The following is an 18315-nucleotide window of genomic DNA, read 5'->3' as shown; positions in this document are numbered from 1 at the left end:
CAACCATGTAAGTGAGCTTAGAAGCACATCCTTCCCAATTCCCATCTTCAGATGAGACTACAGTTCTGGAAGACACCTTAACTGCAGTCTTATGAGAGACCCTGAAGCAGAGGACCCAGCTACATTGTCGCCAGATCCCAGACCCACAAAAACTGTGAGAGGATAAATGTGTATGGTTTTATGCTATTACATTTTGGGGCAATTAATTACACAACTGTAGATAACTAATATGGTTCTTAACCTAGTGACTGAGCCAATGATTCCACTGTCATTTCCACCATCATAAGAACAGCTAATACCTATTAGGGAAATTTTAAGGCCGAGGTACCATTCTTAATTCTCCCTTGGAGAACATATATTATCATCCCGATTTCACAAATGAGGAAATGGAAGTACAGAGATACTCAGTAACTTGTCCAAAGTCACACAGACAAAATATACAGCAAGTATATGAACCTAGGTGTCTTGGCTCCAGAGCCAGGGCTTTTGGCAACTATGCAGACAGAACCATGGAATGGCAGGGCTGGGAACTATAAGGTAATCTCATCACATTAGAGGAGATTTAGAAGGCAAAAAAGAGATCAGGAGCCATGCAAAATGCTAAAAACAAAAACAAAGTCTTCCTTTCCAATTAAGACACCTTTTCTATGGAAAAAGAAAAAGAGCAGAAACAATAATACAGTGAATGGAAAACAATCTTGAATTTATTGAAATCACACTTAGAAATGAGAAATACATTTTTTATACCCAATAAACAAAAATTAACAACCTCCATTCGGTATTAAAAACCACACCCAGGGAGGCTATAGTTATATGTTTCCTAAGGGCAATTGCGAGTGAGACCTAGTATGCCAAGCTGGTAGAAGAAAATTGCCAGGGAGCTCTGAAATTCCTCTTGAGACTTTCATCTTATGGAATGAGAAAAGTCAAAATCCTAGGACACAGAGATTCCAGGAAGGAATCACTTCCTATCTTGCATTCAGATTACGAAGTTAAATAGCATTCCCTCACACTCCCACACAATAGTAGTTATCAGACCTATGGGTTAGTGTGTCTTCCACTAGACTTTGGACTCTCTTACTTCAAAGACTACCTTACTCACTGGGATATCCTTAAAACACAGCTCAGGGCCTGACACATGGCCAGTGTTCAATGTGTTTGTTGAATCTAGAAATAATTTATGTTGTGAATTGCATCTATTCAATAGATCCTCTCAATGGTACGTGTTCATGAGAGTAGGAGTTTCCATTTTGTTTTGAAGTCTCTTCTAGCTCACTAGATTTCTTGGGCACTTTAAATAGGTCTTTTTGTCTCCAGTATCTCACATAATATCTGACACCCAGTGGGACCCAATCATTTGTGAATGAATGAATGGAATGTCTCAAAAAGGCTGCCAACGTATAGAATGGAGAAGGATCCAGGCTTATGACTAAATAAAGATTTAGTGTTCTGTAAGGACAGCTGTTTGTTTACTGATGACGATGATATTGCAAAATATTTTCTCAATAAAGACAGATTCTTGTCCAGATCTTAGCTGATGACTACTCTAAAATATTCCTTTATAAATGACAAGTTATATGCAACTTCCGAATTCCAGATAATCCTAGATTAAATGGCACTCATCTGGAAAATTTCTACCTCCTTCAGTATTATTTTTTGAAACACATGGAAACTGCATGAACATACACTCACATAGGCCCACAGTAATATGGATAAAGATAAAGGCAGCTACAGAATATCCACCTGTCTGTTCTACTTATCAGTTAAACAAGAGACAAAAGAGGGAAGGAAAGCTGAGGAGGCTTTGCGCAAGTGCGTAATCTGGCACCTCACATAATCTCACATAATATCTGACACCTACATAATATCTACAATCACCTCGTGAGGCATACTTACTGGGAGTTCAGGAGCAAGCTTCAGAACCTCAAGGTTAATATGGCAGCCTATGGAATGGCCAATGACCACAAGTTTTGTTTCCTTTGGCACATGAGTTCTCAAGAAAGCTAGCTTGTGTTCCACTTGACCTTGTAGTCCGTAGATGTCGTTGATCTTTTGAGCATTTGAATCTAAAAGCAAAAATATGAATATATTATCACTCAGTAAGGGAAGTAATAAATTTACTGGGAAAACAATCTACAAACTAACAACTAACAACAACTAACTAACAACAACAGTAGTTGTTCCCATTTATCTAAAGCCTACAATATCTTAGCTACAGTGTTAAACACTTTATTTAAATTACATCAGCAAGTCTTTAAAACAGTCCTGGAAAGGATGAAAATGCCAAAGCTCATAGACATTAGGTGATAGACTGACAGTCACACATCTATGAAGGGAGAATGGTGACATTCAAACCCAGGTCTCTCTGGCTTCAAAATCCATGAATTTTCAATAGTCCATGAACTATAGTTCGCTTAGGCCACTAGCTCTCAAACTTGATCATGTTTCAGAATCCTCTGCAGGATTTAGGAAAGCAGTAACTGCTGGGCCCCACCACCAAACTCCATGATTCAGTAGGTCTGGGTTGGGGCCCGAGAATTTCCAAGTTTCCAGGAGATGTTGATAGTGCTGGTCCCAGGACCACACACTGAGAACCGCTGGTTAGGCTATTTTATATTATTAATAGACAACTAAGAAAACCCATGACACTGCTTCATTATTTTAGATAATCTTTGTTTGTTGAAGAACTTAGACTGAAGGGCTTAAGGAGAAATGTTGTAAATTGTTCCTTTTAACCAGCAGTCTTAACCTGAAATATCCTTTCTTCCTTTCATAAATGAACTGTCTTCTGAAATCTTCAAGAGCTAATTAAAACTTTATCTAGCTAATCTCCAAGAAAAATGAATGAGCCTCCCTTTGTGCTTAACCAGTCTTCCCCACTCTTATTAGAGCACTTTACCATACTTGTATAATTGTCTTTATTTCCTCTCGTAGCCTGTGAGCTCCTTGGAGGCAAGGTTCACCTTTTCCTGTGTCCTCTGTGACGAGCACAGTAAATAATGTGGAGTAAAAAAATGAACTCACTGGACATTCTCTGAGGATGCTGCCAGCTCTGGTATTCTATAAATATGGGAAATTCCAATAGGTTTTCCCTATGCACTTGTAATATTTCAAAATATCACAAGGTAGTAAATTGGTTATTAAAGTTTGAAATACTGGAATACTAAAATTCTTGCCACAGTGTCACTCATTTGAAAGGTACCCAGAACCCATTGCGAAGGACTGCTCTTCAGTTTTATCTGTGTATGCTCTTTCCATATCCTTCGGAGCTCAGCTCCCCTTTGTTAATCTGGCTAACTCCTCTTCATCCTTCAAACTCCCAACGGCTGTTATCTCCTCTGAGAAGCCATTTTATGATTCAGTGGGTGAGTAGTAAAGTAGCCTTCCTTTCAGCTCCCCCAATACCCCATGTTTATCTCACCACACTACTCCTAATTCATTCCTACTTTACAATTTATGTCTTGCTTATCTCTGTCCCCCAGTGCCTGGCATACAGTTATTGAAGACCATTTTACTGAGTCAATGAGGCTTAGTTCTTTTTTTTCCATGGTATTACTGATCTCTCGGGTAAGATGTGCTCTGTACTCACCCTTCTTCCTAGGTCAGCCTAGAATCCATTCTTCATTTAACAAAGAATTTCAGCATAAAACAGAATTGGGGGAGAGAGAGGATCTGGAAGTCTGACTTTGGCAGGGCTCCTGATAGCTCCAAATGCAAATGTTCATTGAATATAAGAAGACACACACATGGCTAACAGACACATGAAAAAATGTTCAACATCACTAGCCATCAGGGAAATTCAAATCAAAACCACACTGAGATACCACCTTACACCCGTTAGAACGGCAAACATTGACAAGGCAAGAAACAACAAATGTTGGAGAAGTTGTAGAGAAAGGGGAACCCTCTTACACTGTTGGTGGGAATGCAAGTTGGTGCAGCCACTTTGGAAAACAAGTGTGGAGGTTCCTCATCAAGTTAAAAATAGAGCTACCCTGGGGCGCCTGGGTGGCTCAGTGGGTTAAGGCCTCTGCCTTCGGCTCAGTGGGTTAAGGCCTCTGCCTTCGGCTCAGGTCATGATCCCAGGGTCCTGGGATCGAGCCCCACATCGGGCTCTCTGCTCGGCGGGGAGCCTGCTTCCCTTCCTCTCTCTGCCTGCCTCTCTGCCTACCTGTGATCTCTGTCTGTCAAATAAATAAATAAAATCTTAAAAAAAAAAAAAAATAGAGATACCCTATGACCCAGGAATGGCACTACTGGGTATTTACGCATCAACATGGATGGGTGAAAAGAAGGGCCACATGCACCCCAATATTCATAGGAGCAATGTCCACAATAGCCAAACTGTGGGAAGAGCCGAGATGCCCTTCAGCGATGAATGGATAAAGAAGATATGGTCCATATATGGAGTGGAATATTACACAGCCATCAGAAAGGATGAACACCCAACATTTGCATCAACATGGATGGAGCTGGAGGAGATTATAATAAGTGAAATAAGTCAAGCAGAGAAAGACAATTATCATATGGTTTCACTTATTTGTGGAATATATGGAACAGCAGGGAGGACATTAGAAGGAAGGGAAAAATGAAGGGAGGGAATCAGAGGGGGAGACAAACCATGAAAGACTACGGACTCTGGGAAATAAACTGAGAGATTTAGAGGGGAGATGGGTGGGGGGATTGGTTAGCCCAGTGATGGGTATTAAGGAGAGCACAGATTGCATGGAGCACTGGGTGTTATATGCAAACAATGAATTATGGAACACTACATCAAAAACTAATGATGTACTGTATGGTGACTAACTTAACATAATAAAAAAATTTAAAAAAAAGAATATTACACTTGAGCAGTTTATGCTCCCCTCTTAGCTTATATGCTCTGATCACTCCACTTATAAGGGATCATATTATTTTCAGATACCCCAAAACAAGTATCTATAGTACCTGCAAACCAAATTCTTTATTTTTCAAAATAATGTTTGAAAATGTCAAAATCTTCCTTTCACTGGGACAGCATGGTGTAGTAACATCCTGGGTATTGGAGACAAGATGAATCTGGGTCTAAGTCCCAGCTGAGCACCTTATTAACTTGGTGGCTAGAGCAAATGTTTTAACCTGGCTTCAGCATCCTCTTATCTATAACAGAGATAATAATTCCACCCTCCTAAGAGTGTAAGCATAATACTTTAAAATCACATAACACAAGTGTCTGGCATAAATTATGAGAGAAATGAAAGTTATGGCTGCTATCATTTCAATTTCTGTCATTTAAGTCCTCCCTCAAATATACACCAAGAACATTTACTTGGATAGTGCAAAGAAAAAGAAAATGAGGTAAACGTAGTAAACATTTTAAAACTTCAATGACACCAGAAATAAGGTTCTAAAAGATTATATTTCAGATGAACTTTAATGAACATTGTAATTCAAAAGATTAATCAAATGAGTATTTCAGAAGTAAATCTGGCTTTACCTCCGGGAACTGCTTAGTAACTTTCCGAGATAAAGAAATTACTTACTAGCATCTGCTGTTGTAATGAGGTTAGAATAGAAGAAGACACTTTCTAGGAATAATGACAGCAAATACTGAATGTGCTATCTGGACATTATTTTACTAGCAAAAACTAAACGTTAAAGGACTATATAAATCACTACATATTTCATGTCTATTATTATTTAATATACTCTGAAAAAATGCTTGAAATCATTAACATACTTTCCATAAAATACAGTAAAAAAATATTCAGTTGTACCCAAATCAGACAAATAATATAGAAATCACTTGAGCCATTCTTTCCATTGAAAAATACGCTTCAAGTTACAATCGACTAAGTATGTTTGAAACATAAAATTTATCAAGATATGGTCTTAAATATGATATTGACCATTCCCTTTTAGAACCTGACCCTATTTGGGGCACCTGAGTGTCTCAGTTGGTCAAGCATCTGCCTTTGGGTCGGGTCCTGGGATAGAGCCCCAAGTTGGGCTCCTTGCTCAGTGGGGAGCCTGCTTCTCCCTTTTCCCTCTGTAGCTCCCAAAAAAAAAAAAAAAAAAGAAAGAAAGAAAGAAAGAAAAGAAAAAAGAAAAGGAACCTGATCTATTTCTCTGACCCAGTTCTATGGAATTTACTTTATAGCTTACTTATTGATTCTGGAGTTTATTTCAAAAGGTACATATAATCTGTTTCTGCTTATCTCATAGAGGAATTAAGTAATACTAGTATTCCACATTTACTCTTCATCTAGTTCAAACTGATTGATCCAGTTATTAATATTTGGTCAATTATGGATCAAAATATTATGCATCGCACACAGCTTCAGGACACAGGTATCTGATAACTATTATTTCGTGCTATTTCACGTCAACTAAATTGACCACTCTGACAGAAAACCATGACTAAATGGCTGGAGGTGACTTTGAAAATACAGATATAAATACAATGTATACTTCCCTTATCTTCAAGGAGTTCACAATCTAATAAGAGCCAACAAATAGATAAAAACACAATTATAAAACATTGAAATAAGTAAGATCTCAAGCATTTCCCTGAGAAAAGAACATACTTTTATTGCATCACAACTGAAAGGTAATGCCCCTTTGGATTCACGAAAACTACTGTGACTTTCTCCAAATGAACCAAGATAAATATCTAGAAAATATTCTTTACTAATGCACATTACTATAAATGTGTAACTTTACATACTTGAATGCAATCAGATGGCCTAAATTTAACAATACACACACATATATGTATGTCTAGGTACATATGGAATATAAATGCTTAAGTTTTACTATGTATTATCACATAAGCAGTATTTATTTACAAGTCATCTGTGACCACAGAACTAACGAAATTGGAGATTACTGCACATGAGCCTTCCACGAGGACTGAGTCTGCAGACAGTAACTCTCCAAATCTCATACCAGAATTTCTCAACTGGTGAACTCTCCCATCCGGCCCCCATCATTACTCCAAAGCTGTATCTTAATAATAACTTGATTATTATTAACAACCTACATGTGGAGATTAAAATGTAGGCTAAAAGGCTAAAAATGGCACTTCACATTTTAAAGAATGCTTTAAGGAAGATATATATATGGTTTATTCTTTAGGTAAAGCTTTAAAAACACAGAACAGTATCATATGCTGTTCATCACATACATGTCACTAAAAATATAAAAAAAGAAATGAAATTTACCCTAAATTTATGACAGTAAAACTGAAGATAGGACCTAAAAAATGGAATTTTATCAGAGTGCCCATTGGGTTAACCAGTAAGTTAAGCACCTGACTTGATTTCAGCTCAGGTCATGACCTCAGGGTTGTGGGATCGAGCCCCTAGTCGGGCTCCTTGCTGGGCATGGAGCCTGCTTAAGATTCTCTCTCTCCCTTTTCCCCTTCCCCCCAATCCCTAAAACAAATAATAACAAAAATAAATGTAAAAATGGAACTTTTTCTATATTGTTCTGTTTATTAAGAGAAAATATTAAAGCAATTATGGCAAATATGGCAATTATGGCCAAGTGTTAACTATGAAGAGAAAATCAAGTAACAGAATCTTGGATTGCTACACGATTATTTGTACTTCTCTACATTTAAGATTTTTTTCTCAAAATAAAAGAAAAAAATTTACTTAAGAATGCTTTGACATGATAATCCTACCTACCTTACCTGTTCCTTACCTGTACCTTACCTGCTTCCTTTCCAACCACATTTGTTCCCCCTCCCTATAAACCACAAACAGCCATGGAACTCAGCACTGTCCAAAACTACACCTCACACTTTTATGTCTTTGGCTTAAAAGACATTTATTGGGAAAATCACCATTGGCTTCCCCAATACTCTCAGTGGAATACAAAAGCCCCAAAGGACTTTATCTAGGGTTATACAAAACATCAGTGAAAGGGTAGATGAGAACTGTCCCTATAAATTTTTTATTTTTTATTAACATATAATGCATTATTAGCCTGTCCTTAATTCTTTATGTTTATTTAATTCACTGATCCAAAGGCCTTCCTTTCATGACTGTATGCTGACTTTACTAAGCCAATGTGAAAGCATACTCTCATAGTCTACTCCTCCACTGTCCCTGGCCTCTCAGTATTTCTGCAAGCTCCTTGCACCTCAACATTGGTGCAAGTGTCTTGGCTTTTACAGCGTGCGACACAGGTTGTGGTTAGGCTATGGTAGGTAGGGATCCTGTTTAAAACTGCTATCAAGCAAACAAAACTCTGTTTTGTTTTTTTGAAGATTGTATTTATTTATTTGACAGAGAGAGACAGCACAAGCAGGAGGGTAGAAGAAGGAAAAGCAGCCTTCCTGCTGAGCAAGGAGCCCCATGCGGGACTCAATCCCTGGACCCCAAGATCATGACCTGAGTCAAAGGCACTTAACTGAGCCACCCAGACGTCTCAAACAAACAAAACTTAGTAAACCCCAAACATGGTTTATAAAATATGTTTTATTATTATTCTCCCAATAGATGGTTAAAAACCAGGGTCATTAAAGTATGCTTTCCACTTGACAAAACCCAGTGCTCTGCTAAGGATTTCAGTGGGGAAAATACGGGAAAGGAGAAAGAAAGAGAGAGAGAGATTAATTCAGCAAGGAGAACATAATGTTTATTGACTTAGCAAATAACAAAAGCCAAAGACATAAAAGTGTGAGGTGTAGTTTTGGACAGTGATGAGTTCCGTGGCTGTTTGTGGTTTATAGGGAGGGGGAACAAATGAGGTCGGAAAGGAAGGCCACAGCCGGATCAAGGAGGACACGATCATCACCATGGAGTCTGAACTCCACTGTTGTGAGCCGTGAGGAAATGCTGAGGCCCACGAAGACGGGGCAGCGAGCTGGCCGGTGTAACAGGACACTAACTGCACTGCTGCTCTCCGTCCTGCTGCGCTTCTCACTTCTGTCTTCCCTGAGCCTCTAACGATCTGCTGGGCTCTTAACTTCTTTTACTGCTCTGCCCTTTGTTTTTATTTTTATTTTTTATTTATTTTTTTTTTCCTGTTTCTTCCCACCCACTTAGAGACTTGTTTGCTTTCAGTGACTGTGAGCCCCCCACACTGACTGACGGACTGTCCCTGCCACGGGCTCTTCCAGCCATTCCATTCTGCCTCCATGTTCCTCTGCCAATCATGGTCCTGGCAAGAGAGAAAACCCAACTGTTTTTCTCTCTTTCCTTCTGTTTGAATACTGGAATGGGAGTGGTTTATTGTTTCTTTGGATAAGCATGACCCGAATTCATCATTAGTTGAAAGATTGTATAACTTTTTTAGGTAGTGTTTTATCAGCTGAAACCAAACCACTGTGATTTCTAGCTTTTATGTTACACTTTTCGAACAAATGACTTAAAATAGTTGATAATGAATCTGCCGTCAAATAAGCTGACTCTGTAGTAAATCAAAGCCAGAAAGAGTTTATATTTCTAATTCCTCACATTTTCTTTTCACACTTTTTTTGTCTTGAATCACCCCCTCCTGACACTGGTGAACATCTGTTCTCCCAATTATACTCAATTTATGATTGTGATAATGTGGTACAACTAGAATATTATTTCCAACTGTTCATAATTTTAACACGTGCTAATATGAACCAAAACATACTTTCAACATTTGATGGGTGGTTACAGCTTATGTCCTCTCTCTCAGTGATTACATATTTTTCATACCGTATTTTGCATGTCAGAAAACCTATACTTTAGAGCAATAAACTTGGATGATGTATAATCTATCTGCCCTGCCTATACAAAGCAATCAAGCATAGCGTGCATTTGCAAACATAACCTTCACTACATAAAACAGATGAAAGCAGAACTGTCTGGCTAAATGGGGGTGCTGGTGGGACCCAGAGCCCTACCTGCCCTTTGTAGAACTTTTGGGCTCCTCAGAACACAGATGGAAAGTCACTAACCTAAAAGGCAGTGACTGGAATATCTATTTCTTTGTAGACCCTTGTGGTACCCACACATAATAACCTAGAAGGTTGTCAATAGATCCTTGATGATGATGAGCTGCCCATTCAACCTCTCTAGAAAACCACAGCTTCCTTTGGCCCTCTGGTGGCCCTGTGGGCTAATGCCTCTAGATGGCACTGTTCTCATTAGGTAGCAAAGGAACCAGACTCCCAATTACTAAGTTATTAACTCAACAGCACAAAGCAGCCTAAGCAATAAGCATACTCGAAGTGATAAATAATGTCAATTTAAAATGAGAACGAAAGACACTTCCCAGAAATTCAAACACATAACAGATAATTTCAACTGGTTTTCCTCAAGATCTTTGATAGCGATTCTGAAAATATGGTCCTAGGACTAACTGCATCAGCATGACCTGGGGATATTGTTAAAAATGCCAATTCTCAGATCCCACCCCACATCTACTAATCAGCATCGTGGGGTGACACCCACTCGCTTGGGTTTTAATGAATCCTCCAGGTGATTCTGGTGCTTGCCAAAATTTGAGAAGCTTTGATCTATGGTTACCCTTTGAATCTATTTTCAACTTTCAGAGTTGCTCTTCCGGTTCAAATGCTTGATTTTTGTCTTCACTTAAGGGCTTACTGTGATAATGGAGTTGACATTGCTCCCCTTAGATAATTCAGTACAGAGCGTCTCATCCAGGTTAAGAATGTAGGAATTAGACACATAACCTAGTCACCATTACATTACACAAAGATGTATTATCTTTCACTGTGTACCCTGAGGTTATTTTGACTAATTTCTAACTCCTTCTGTCTTGGGCTTATCTCCTCTTCTGCCAGAGGTAAGGTAACAGGCCAGCAATAACAGACCAGCAGAGTTGGTGGCTTTTGGAGGTTTAGCAAGTTAATCAAGTCTGTTTCTATCTATCTGTTGAGAGAGAGAGAGAGAGAACACGCTCACATGAACAGGGCTGGGGCGGGGGGGGGGGGGGGGGGGGGGGGGGAGGGAAAGGGAGAGAGAATCCCAAGCCAATTCCACACCCAGCACGGAGCCTGACCAGGCCTGATTTCACAACCTGTGATCACAACCAGAGCTGAAATCAAGAGTCAGACACCCAACTGACTAAGCCACCCAGGAGCCCCTCAAGTCTGTTTTCCATATATATATATATATATATATATATATATATATTCATTTTTTTTTTTTTAATAAAGATTTTATTTGTCAGAGAGACAGAGAGCACAGTAGGGGAGGCTGCAGGCAGAGGGAGAAGCAGGTTCCTTGCTGAGCAAGGATCCTGATGCAGAACTCGATCCCAGGACCCTGGGATCATGACCTGAGCCAATGAGCCAAAGGCAGACACTTAACCAACCGAGCCACCCTGGTGTCCCTCAAGTCTGTTTTCTAAGAAGAATTCTAACACCTCTGTTTTCCAAATACAACCTAAGATAGTGAAAACACACTCCCGAGCAAACATATACATTTCCTGATGAAGGAAAAACTATGGTATTGAACCTAAAATTTTCTTTGGGCATATATTAAAAACTTAGAACAATAAAGATGTATCTTTTAAGCAGAGCAAGTATCTACTGCACGTACTGTTCCCCTTCGGTCACATTTCAATACGATGGCTGTTGAAATACATGTCTTTAATCTATATATTCAGTTTCACCTCATGACTGCTCTTAAAATCTTTCACTGCTAGGTAATCAATACTTACTTGTCTTTCAAAGTATACCCTAGTCTTTAAGCAAAGTGTTAAAGACTCTCGAGTGAACCGCATTCATAGAGGGACACACACACACACACACACACACTCATGCATGTGCATTAACACAGAGAAAAAGACACTTTGAGGTATTTATACAAGCATCTGCCATGAGTGGCACTGTTTCTTCTATACCCCATGACCCTGTTCCCCTATGAACCCCCGCAGGAAAAAGGTCACAAACCAGGTATAACTGGTGATCATAAAAGGACCAATATGAGAATTAGCTCATGGAGTAACGAAATCTAACGGAGTATCATTAGCACTTCACATTAGCCACCTAAGCTGACTGACAGGACTGAACACTGAACTAAACATTCCAAGTGCTGGCTTCTTGTCCAGTTTTGCCACTCACTAGCCCGTGATTTAGCCCTGTTGGGCCTTACTTTCCTTCCTTGAAAAATAACAGTTCAAGGAAGGATTTGATGTGGATACTTCTAGCTCTATAATTCTATAGATTCTATAATTCTTTCTCTTTCTTTAAAGTTTTTTTTTTTAATAATGGAAACTTCCAAACATACATAAAAGTAGAGAGAACAGTACAACAGACCCACATGTACTCATCATCCACTTTCTACAATTGTTTTTTTCTGCTTCACTGAGGTAGGATTGACAAATAAAAATAGTATGTACTTCGGTCGTACCACATAATTGTTTTTATGTGATGATTTAATATGCGGATACACTGTGAAATGATTACGACAGGCAAATTAACATATCCATTATCTCACGTAGTGTACTGTAGGTGCCTGACATTCAACTTTTGATTGACTAGGCCTCCATTTCAAAAGACATCCATCATGAATAAGCATATTGCCACTGGTATGACACAGCTACTAGAAAAACAACCAGACAGGGAACTAGGCCACCCCACCCCACCTGCGAAGGTACCTTTCAGAAAGCCTTGCGTAACTCAGACAACTGACTCCTTGTGTGACCGACTTCTTCCTTCCCAAGCCCTAATTCTGGCTTTTATGCCTTACATTAGCCAATAAAGAGAGAACCTGCAAAACTGTTGGCACCCCACCCTCGGACTCTAACAAAGGCAGGGCCCCAGGTCTGCTCCACCTGCCATGTACCCTCCAGAAACCGTAGGTAATAAATCTTGCTCCTCAAAGTTCCCTCATGGTTTCTTCCTGAAGTGCATCCTGCAATCATAGTAAGAACCACAAGAGCCAGCCCAGCCATGAGTAAGGGCCCCCATGGAGGAAATGTCTGGGGAGCTCCTTACCAGTGTCCCGGGAAAGCACAGCAGGCACGCCTAATTGAGGTCACTGCCATCAGGATGCTTGGGATGGAGGGACTAACTACCTTTTTTCTTTTTTTGTGATGGTGAGAACACTAAGATCTATAAATTTCTATTACACAATATAGTATTAGTAACTATAACCATCATGTTATATATCAGATCCCCAGAATTTATTCATCTTACAACTGAAAGTCTCTACCCTTTGACCAACATCTCCCCATTTCTTCCATCCCTCAAATCCTGGCACTGTTCTATTAGTTTGTCGACTTTTTTTTTTAATTCCATATATAATTGAGATCATACAGTTGTTTGTCTTCCTGTGTTTGGCTTATTTCACTCCACATAATATCCTCCAGGTTTATCCATGCTGTTGAAAATGGCAGGATTTCCTTCTTTTTTTATAGCTGAGTAATAGTGCATTGTGTCTGCATATTTGTGTGTGTGTGTGTGTGTGTGTGTGTGTGTGCATGTGTGTATACATTTTCTTTATTCAACCATTAACAGACACTTAAGTTGTTTCTATATCTCAGAATGATACATATACCGTGAATAACGCTACAAGGAATATGGGTGTACAGATCTCTCTCTGGGATACTGATTTCATTTCCTTTAGCTACAGATCCAGAAGTGGTATTATTGGGTCATATGCAAGTTCTATTTTTATTTTTTGAGGAGCTTCCATATTGTTTTCCATAATGGTTGTACCAACAGTGTGTGAGTTCCCTTTTCCCCACACCCTTGCCAATACTTGTTATTTTTTTGTCTTTTTAATAACAGTCATTGGAACAGGTGTGAAGTGAGTCTCATGTTCCTGCTGGCTATCTGTATGTCTTCTTTGGAAATATTTGCCCATTTTTAAATCAGACTATTAGGTTTTTTTTTGTTTTTTGTTTTTGCTATCGAGGTATATGAGTTCCTTATATATTTTGGGTCAGATAGATGGTTTACAAATATCTTCTCCCTTTCCATAGGTTGTCTTTTCATTTTGTTGATTGTTTCCTTTGCTTTGCAGAAGATTTTTAGTTTAACACAGTCCCAATATTTATTTCTGCTTTTGTTACCTGTTCTTTGGTGTCATGCTCAAAAAATCACTGTCCAGTCCAGTGTCAAGGAGCTTTTCCCCTATGTTTTCTTCTAGGAGGTTTTTGATTTCCAGTCCTAAATTTAAGTATTTAATCCATTTTGAATTAATTTTACACATATTTCTGTTTATTCTCTTGCATGTGGATATTTAGTTTTCCTAACACCATTTACTGAAGATACTATCTCTTTCTCCATTGTGTATTCTTGGAGCCACCATCAAAGATTAATTGGCTCTATACATGTGTATTTATTTCTGGGCTCTTTGTTCTGTTCCACAGGTTTGTTTTCATGCCAGTGCTTACTGTTTTGATTACAGCTTTGCAAGATAGTTTGAAATCAGGAAGTGTGGTGCCTTCAGCTTTTTTCTTCTTTCTCAAGATTATATTGGCTATTTGGTGACTTTAATGATTCCATATGAGTTTTGGGATTCTTTTCTATTTCTCTGAAAAATGCCACAACTGGAATTTTGGTGGGAATTCATACAGGGGTCACACTGAATCTATAGATCTATAACTCTAAATGGAAGATAATTAGGGTAGTAAACAAGGTAGTGGAGGGGGCAGTAGAACTCTCAAGTATGGAAGTATGCTTCTATGATGGCTCGCCAAGGGCCTGAGCACTGACAGTGGAAGCTGTGAGCAGAAAGGAGTAGGGAGTTTTCTGAGATGAGGGTAATCTTACATGGGATGCCTTAAAGAGGAGATATAGGAAGTCTGGCCAGTGACATTACCTAACCATAAACAATTTAAGTGCAACAAATGTGTTTTAAGTACAGGTATATTTTTTCCTAAATGCTAGTAAAGAGGCATGTACACAGCAGGTACTCAAAAATGACTAAATTAAGTGAAACTGGGGGGAAAAAGAGGAGATTCAATTCTGTTCTCAAGAGCTGGTATCTGATGTTAAAATCAATTTAAAGTTAACTCAGGATTTTGGAAGCAGAACTAAGATTTCAGGAAGCTGACTACAGTTCTACATGTGAGAAGTAAGAGGAGAGATCAAGAATTGGGGAGTTGCGGGGCACCTGGGTGGCTTTCAGTTAAGTGTCCGACTCTGTATTTTGGGTCAGGTCATGATCTCATGGGTTGTGAGATTAAGCTGGGCATCTGTGCAGGATGTGGAGTATGTGGAGCCTGCTTAACTTTCTCTCTCCTTCTTCACTCCCCACCCCCACCAGCTTGTGCTCTGGGAGCGCTCTCTCTTTCTCTCAAAAAAAAAAAAAAAAAAAAAAAAGAAAAGAAAAAGAAAAAAAAAAAGAATCAGGGAATTGAGATGTTCCCAGTGAGGTGACACACACAGTCACCTAAGTTGAAGGCGGCCACTTAACTGACTGAGCCTTAAAATTCTTATTTTAAAGCCCTGACTGCCATGACAGTACTGGGAGATAGGACCTTGGAGAGTTAATTAGGATAAAATAATAAGGGTGGGGCCCTCATGATGGGATTAGTGGCCTTGTACAGAGAGAACAGAGAGCGTCCTGGAGCACTGAAATCTCTCTCTGTCTCAGTCATATGAAGACTCAAAGAGAACGAGCCCATCTGCAAGCCAGGAGGAGGGCTCTCCCCAGAACCTAACCATGCTGAAACCCTAATGTTGGCCTGTAGCCTCCAGGCTATAAGAAAATAAATTCATATTAAGCTACCTAATTTACAGTTTCTCCCACAGCAATGATAAAAAGCAAAATATAAATACCAAATTATTTTTAAATTCCAGTATTTTTTTAATAGGTTTTGTTCTAAAGAATGGTTTTAGATTTATAGAAAATTTGAACAGATTAGTACAGAGAGTTCCCATATCACCCGTTCCTTCCTCCCTCCCTCCCCACACATGGTTTCCACTATCAGATGCTCAGTAAGATGCTCATACCATAGGAGAGGCATACCAGAACCAGGAGCAAACCAGAGCCACAGCCACCTCTCTTCCACCTCAAATTAACTAAGGGTCATGCTTAGGACAAAAGGCCCTTGAATGGAAGGCGTACAGAGAAGTGAAGTTATAGATTTCTTTTTTAGAAGAGTGAGCATGATGAATTTTCATACATTAGAAGCAGGTAATTTGCAGCCACCTAGAGCTACTTTCTCCACTTAAAGGCCTCCAGGAGTCTACCAATGCAGTCATGGCTCTCTCCCCAGCTCCGAGGTTCCTCTAGGTCTGGCCTTGCCCAGCACCAGGAGACCTACTGAATCTCTGTCCCTGCTGTGCTATGTCTTCTGCCTGTTACAGCTCTGCACACACCCTAACCCCCAGATCCAAATTCTACTCAACTGTTGGAACCCATCCACTCCACAAAGTCTTTTCAAACCCATACTGTGTTCTTTCCTTCGTTTACTCCTCAAATAGCCACATGATCAGCAGGTCAGAGTGGATCACTTAATCATTCTCTAAATGTTCACGTATGAGCATCTTTAGAATAAGGACCATGGATCATATTTTTTCTCCACCAATCCTCTTAAGTACCAATCCTCCCCTGGAAATATAGTGTTTGATCAATAAATATATTTGATTACTAGTCAGTCCACAGACAGGGCAAGTTTTAGACAACTGTTTGATCTACTCAATTTTTTAGAGAAAACTACCTGCGGAAAATGAAAAGGGCTCTAAAAATCCTAAAACTACCAAAACGTGGCAGCATGGGCCCAATGCCACAAGCAGAGGTTTCCAGTGGTATAACTCTTACCCTAGCTGAATTTCTAGACACATGAACACCCATTCACTAGAGAGGAAAACGGATGTTAATCAAGACATACCGTCTGAAGTTGTAAGAATCTTCTTGCCTTTGGGGACGAAAGCATGCCCAGCATGACTGATAACCCAAACCGGAAAGCGTCCGTTTATTGAGGAGTACAAAGCCTTTGCAAATGGCACATAAAAGGCAGAAAAACCTGGATTACCTAAGAAAAGAAACATAGAGTTAGTTTAGTTAACTAAAGCAATAAACTCACTTAAGATATGCAGACTGGAAAAGAAGGATCTATTTGACCTCACGCTTTCCTCTACAAATCTACTAATATTTATACATACACTTCAATTTTAATAGCCTTTTTACCTTAAATCTGGGAATGATCACTCAGAAAATTTCTGCTCCTGCTTTGTTCCCCAACGGTTTGAAGATAAATTCTTCCTCCCTATTCCTCAGCTTAGTAAATGGAACCACCACTCCTAAACCAAATAAATACTCAAGTCCTAACACCAGAAGTCACTCTTGGTTTCTCCCTCTTTTTCACAACCAATTCACCAATTAGTCCTGTTAACTTTGTTTCCAAAATAGATCTCACGTCTTATGCATCTCATGTCTCTCCCTTAGTGTTATCACTGAGTTTCCTGCAGCAGCCTCCTCATGGGACTTCTATCTACTCCGGCCCGCTGGGAGCCCATTCTGCAGGGTACCCAGAGAGATACCTTCAAACTTCAAATCAACTCATAGCAGTACCCTATTTACACCCCTCTCAGTGGCTTCCCATTATCATCCTAGTAGTCCAAGGTCATTAATCCCGTCTAGAAAGGCCTTCACGATTTTACTGTGCTCAGTTAGCAAGTTGCATGAAAACAAATCAGTGTAAGAATCATTCACAAAGAGTACTTTGAGGAGTCTACTGAGGTTTCCTTGTCATTTATCACAAGGACTTAGATTATAAGCAGATGTACAGTTTGACCTTTTGGGAAAAAGACCACCAACTAATACATACAGACTTTTCTTGTGTATACACAGAAGGTATTTTTGACATAGGTTTGCTATAGAGAAATGGAATGAATAATGACTTTTTAGAAAAAGAGTCAATCTGATACATCTTTAGGGGGAAAAGACAGTGAGATGGGGTTTTCATCTTGCAATCATCATTTGTATAATGCTTTCACAGATACTGGTCCATTTCCATCAATGCCCATTTTCCAATCAATTTATTATTTCTTTATCCTATTAGGTTTTCTCCTCTTTGCAATTCCATGACACAGTTTTGCTGCACTGATAAAACTTCTGCCACCCTTGTTGAAAAACATGGATTTATTTCTTCATGACCTGCCTCTGTCAGTTTCCTAGACAGGCCAAGAAGCAAAGTGGTGGAGGGCATAGACTCTGGAGCCTGACTGTGTGAGGCGGAATCCTGGCTTTGCTATTTACCAAGTGTGTGACCTTCGGAAAGTTATCTAACCTCTCTGGGCCTCAGCATCTTCATCCATAAGATGAGGATAATAATCTACTACATCATGTGAGAACTAAGTGAACTGATGTATACAAAGAACTTAAACACCGCTTGATACACAAGTGCTGCAGAAATGCTAGCTACTGA

At 39.4% G+C, this 18315-nt stretch overlaps 1 protein-coding gene across 2 annotated transcripts in view; it reads right to left on the bottom strand.

Moving 5' to 3' along the window:
• LOC111154160 (lipid droplet associated hydrolase) overlaps window positions 1-18315 on the bottom strand; it is a 106389-nt gene that overhangs the window by 60668 nt on the left and 27406 nt on the right. For both annotated transcript variants that reach the window (XM_022513581.1, XM_022513580.1), the window contains exons 3-4: window positions 16777-16920; window positions 1897-2066 (exon numbers count right to left, since the gene is read on the bottom strand). In XM_022513581.1, the coding sequence (XP_022369289.1) occupies window positions 1897-2066; window positions 16777-16920 (314 nt within the window). The remainder of the gene's footprint in view (window positions 1-1896; window positions 2067-16776; window positions 16921-18315) is intronic.

Source organism: Enhydra lutris, unplaced genomic scaffold (assembly GCF_002288905.1).
Source record: "Enhydra lutris kenyoni isolate GAN:26980312 unplaced genomic scaffold, ASM228890v2 scaffoldscaffold35, whole genome shotgun sequence".
NCBI lineage: Eukaryota > Metazoa > Chordata > Mammalia > Carnivora > Mustelidae > Enhydra > Enhydra lutris.
This window is presented reverse-complemented; position numbering and strand designations above follow the sequence as displayed.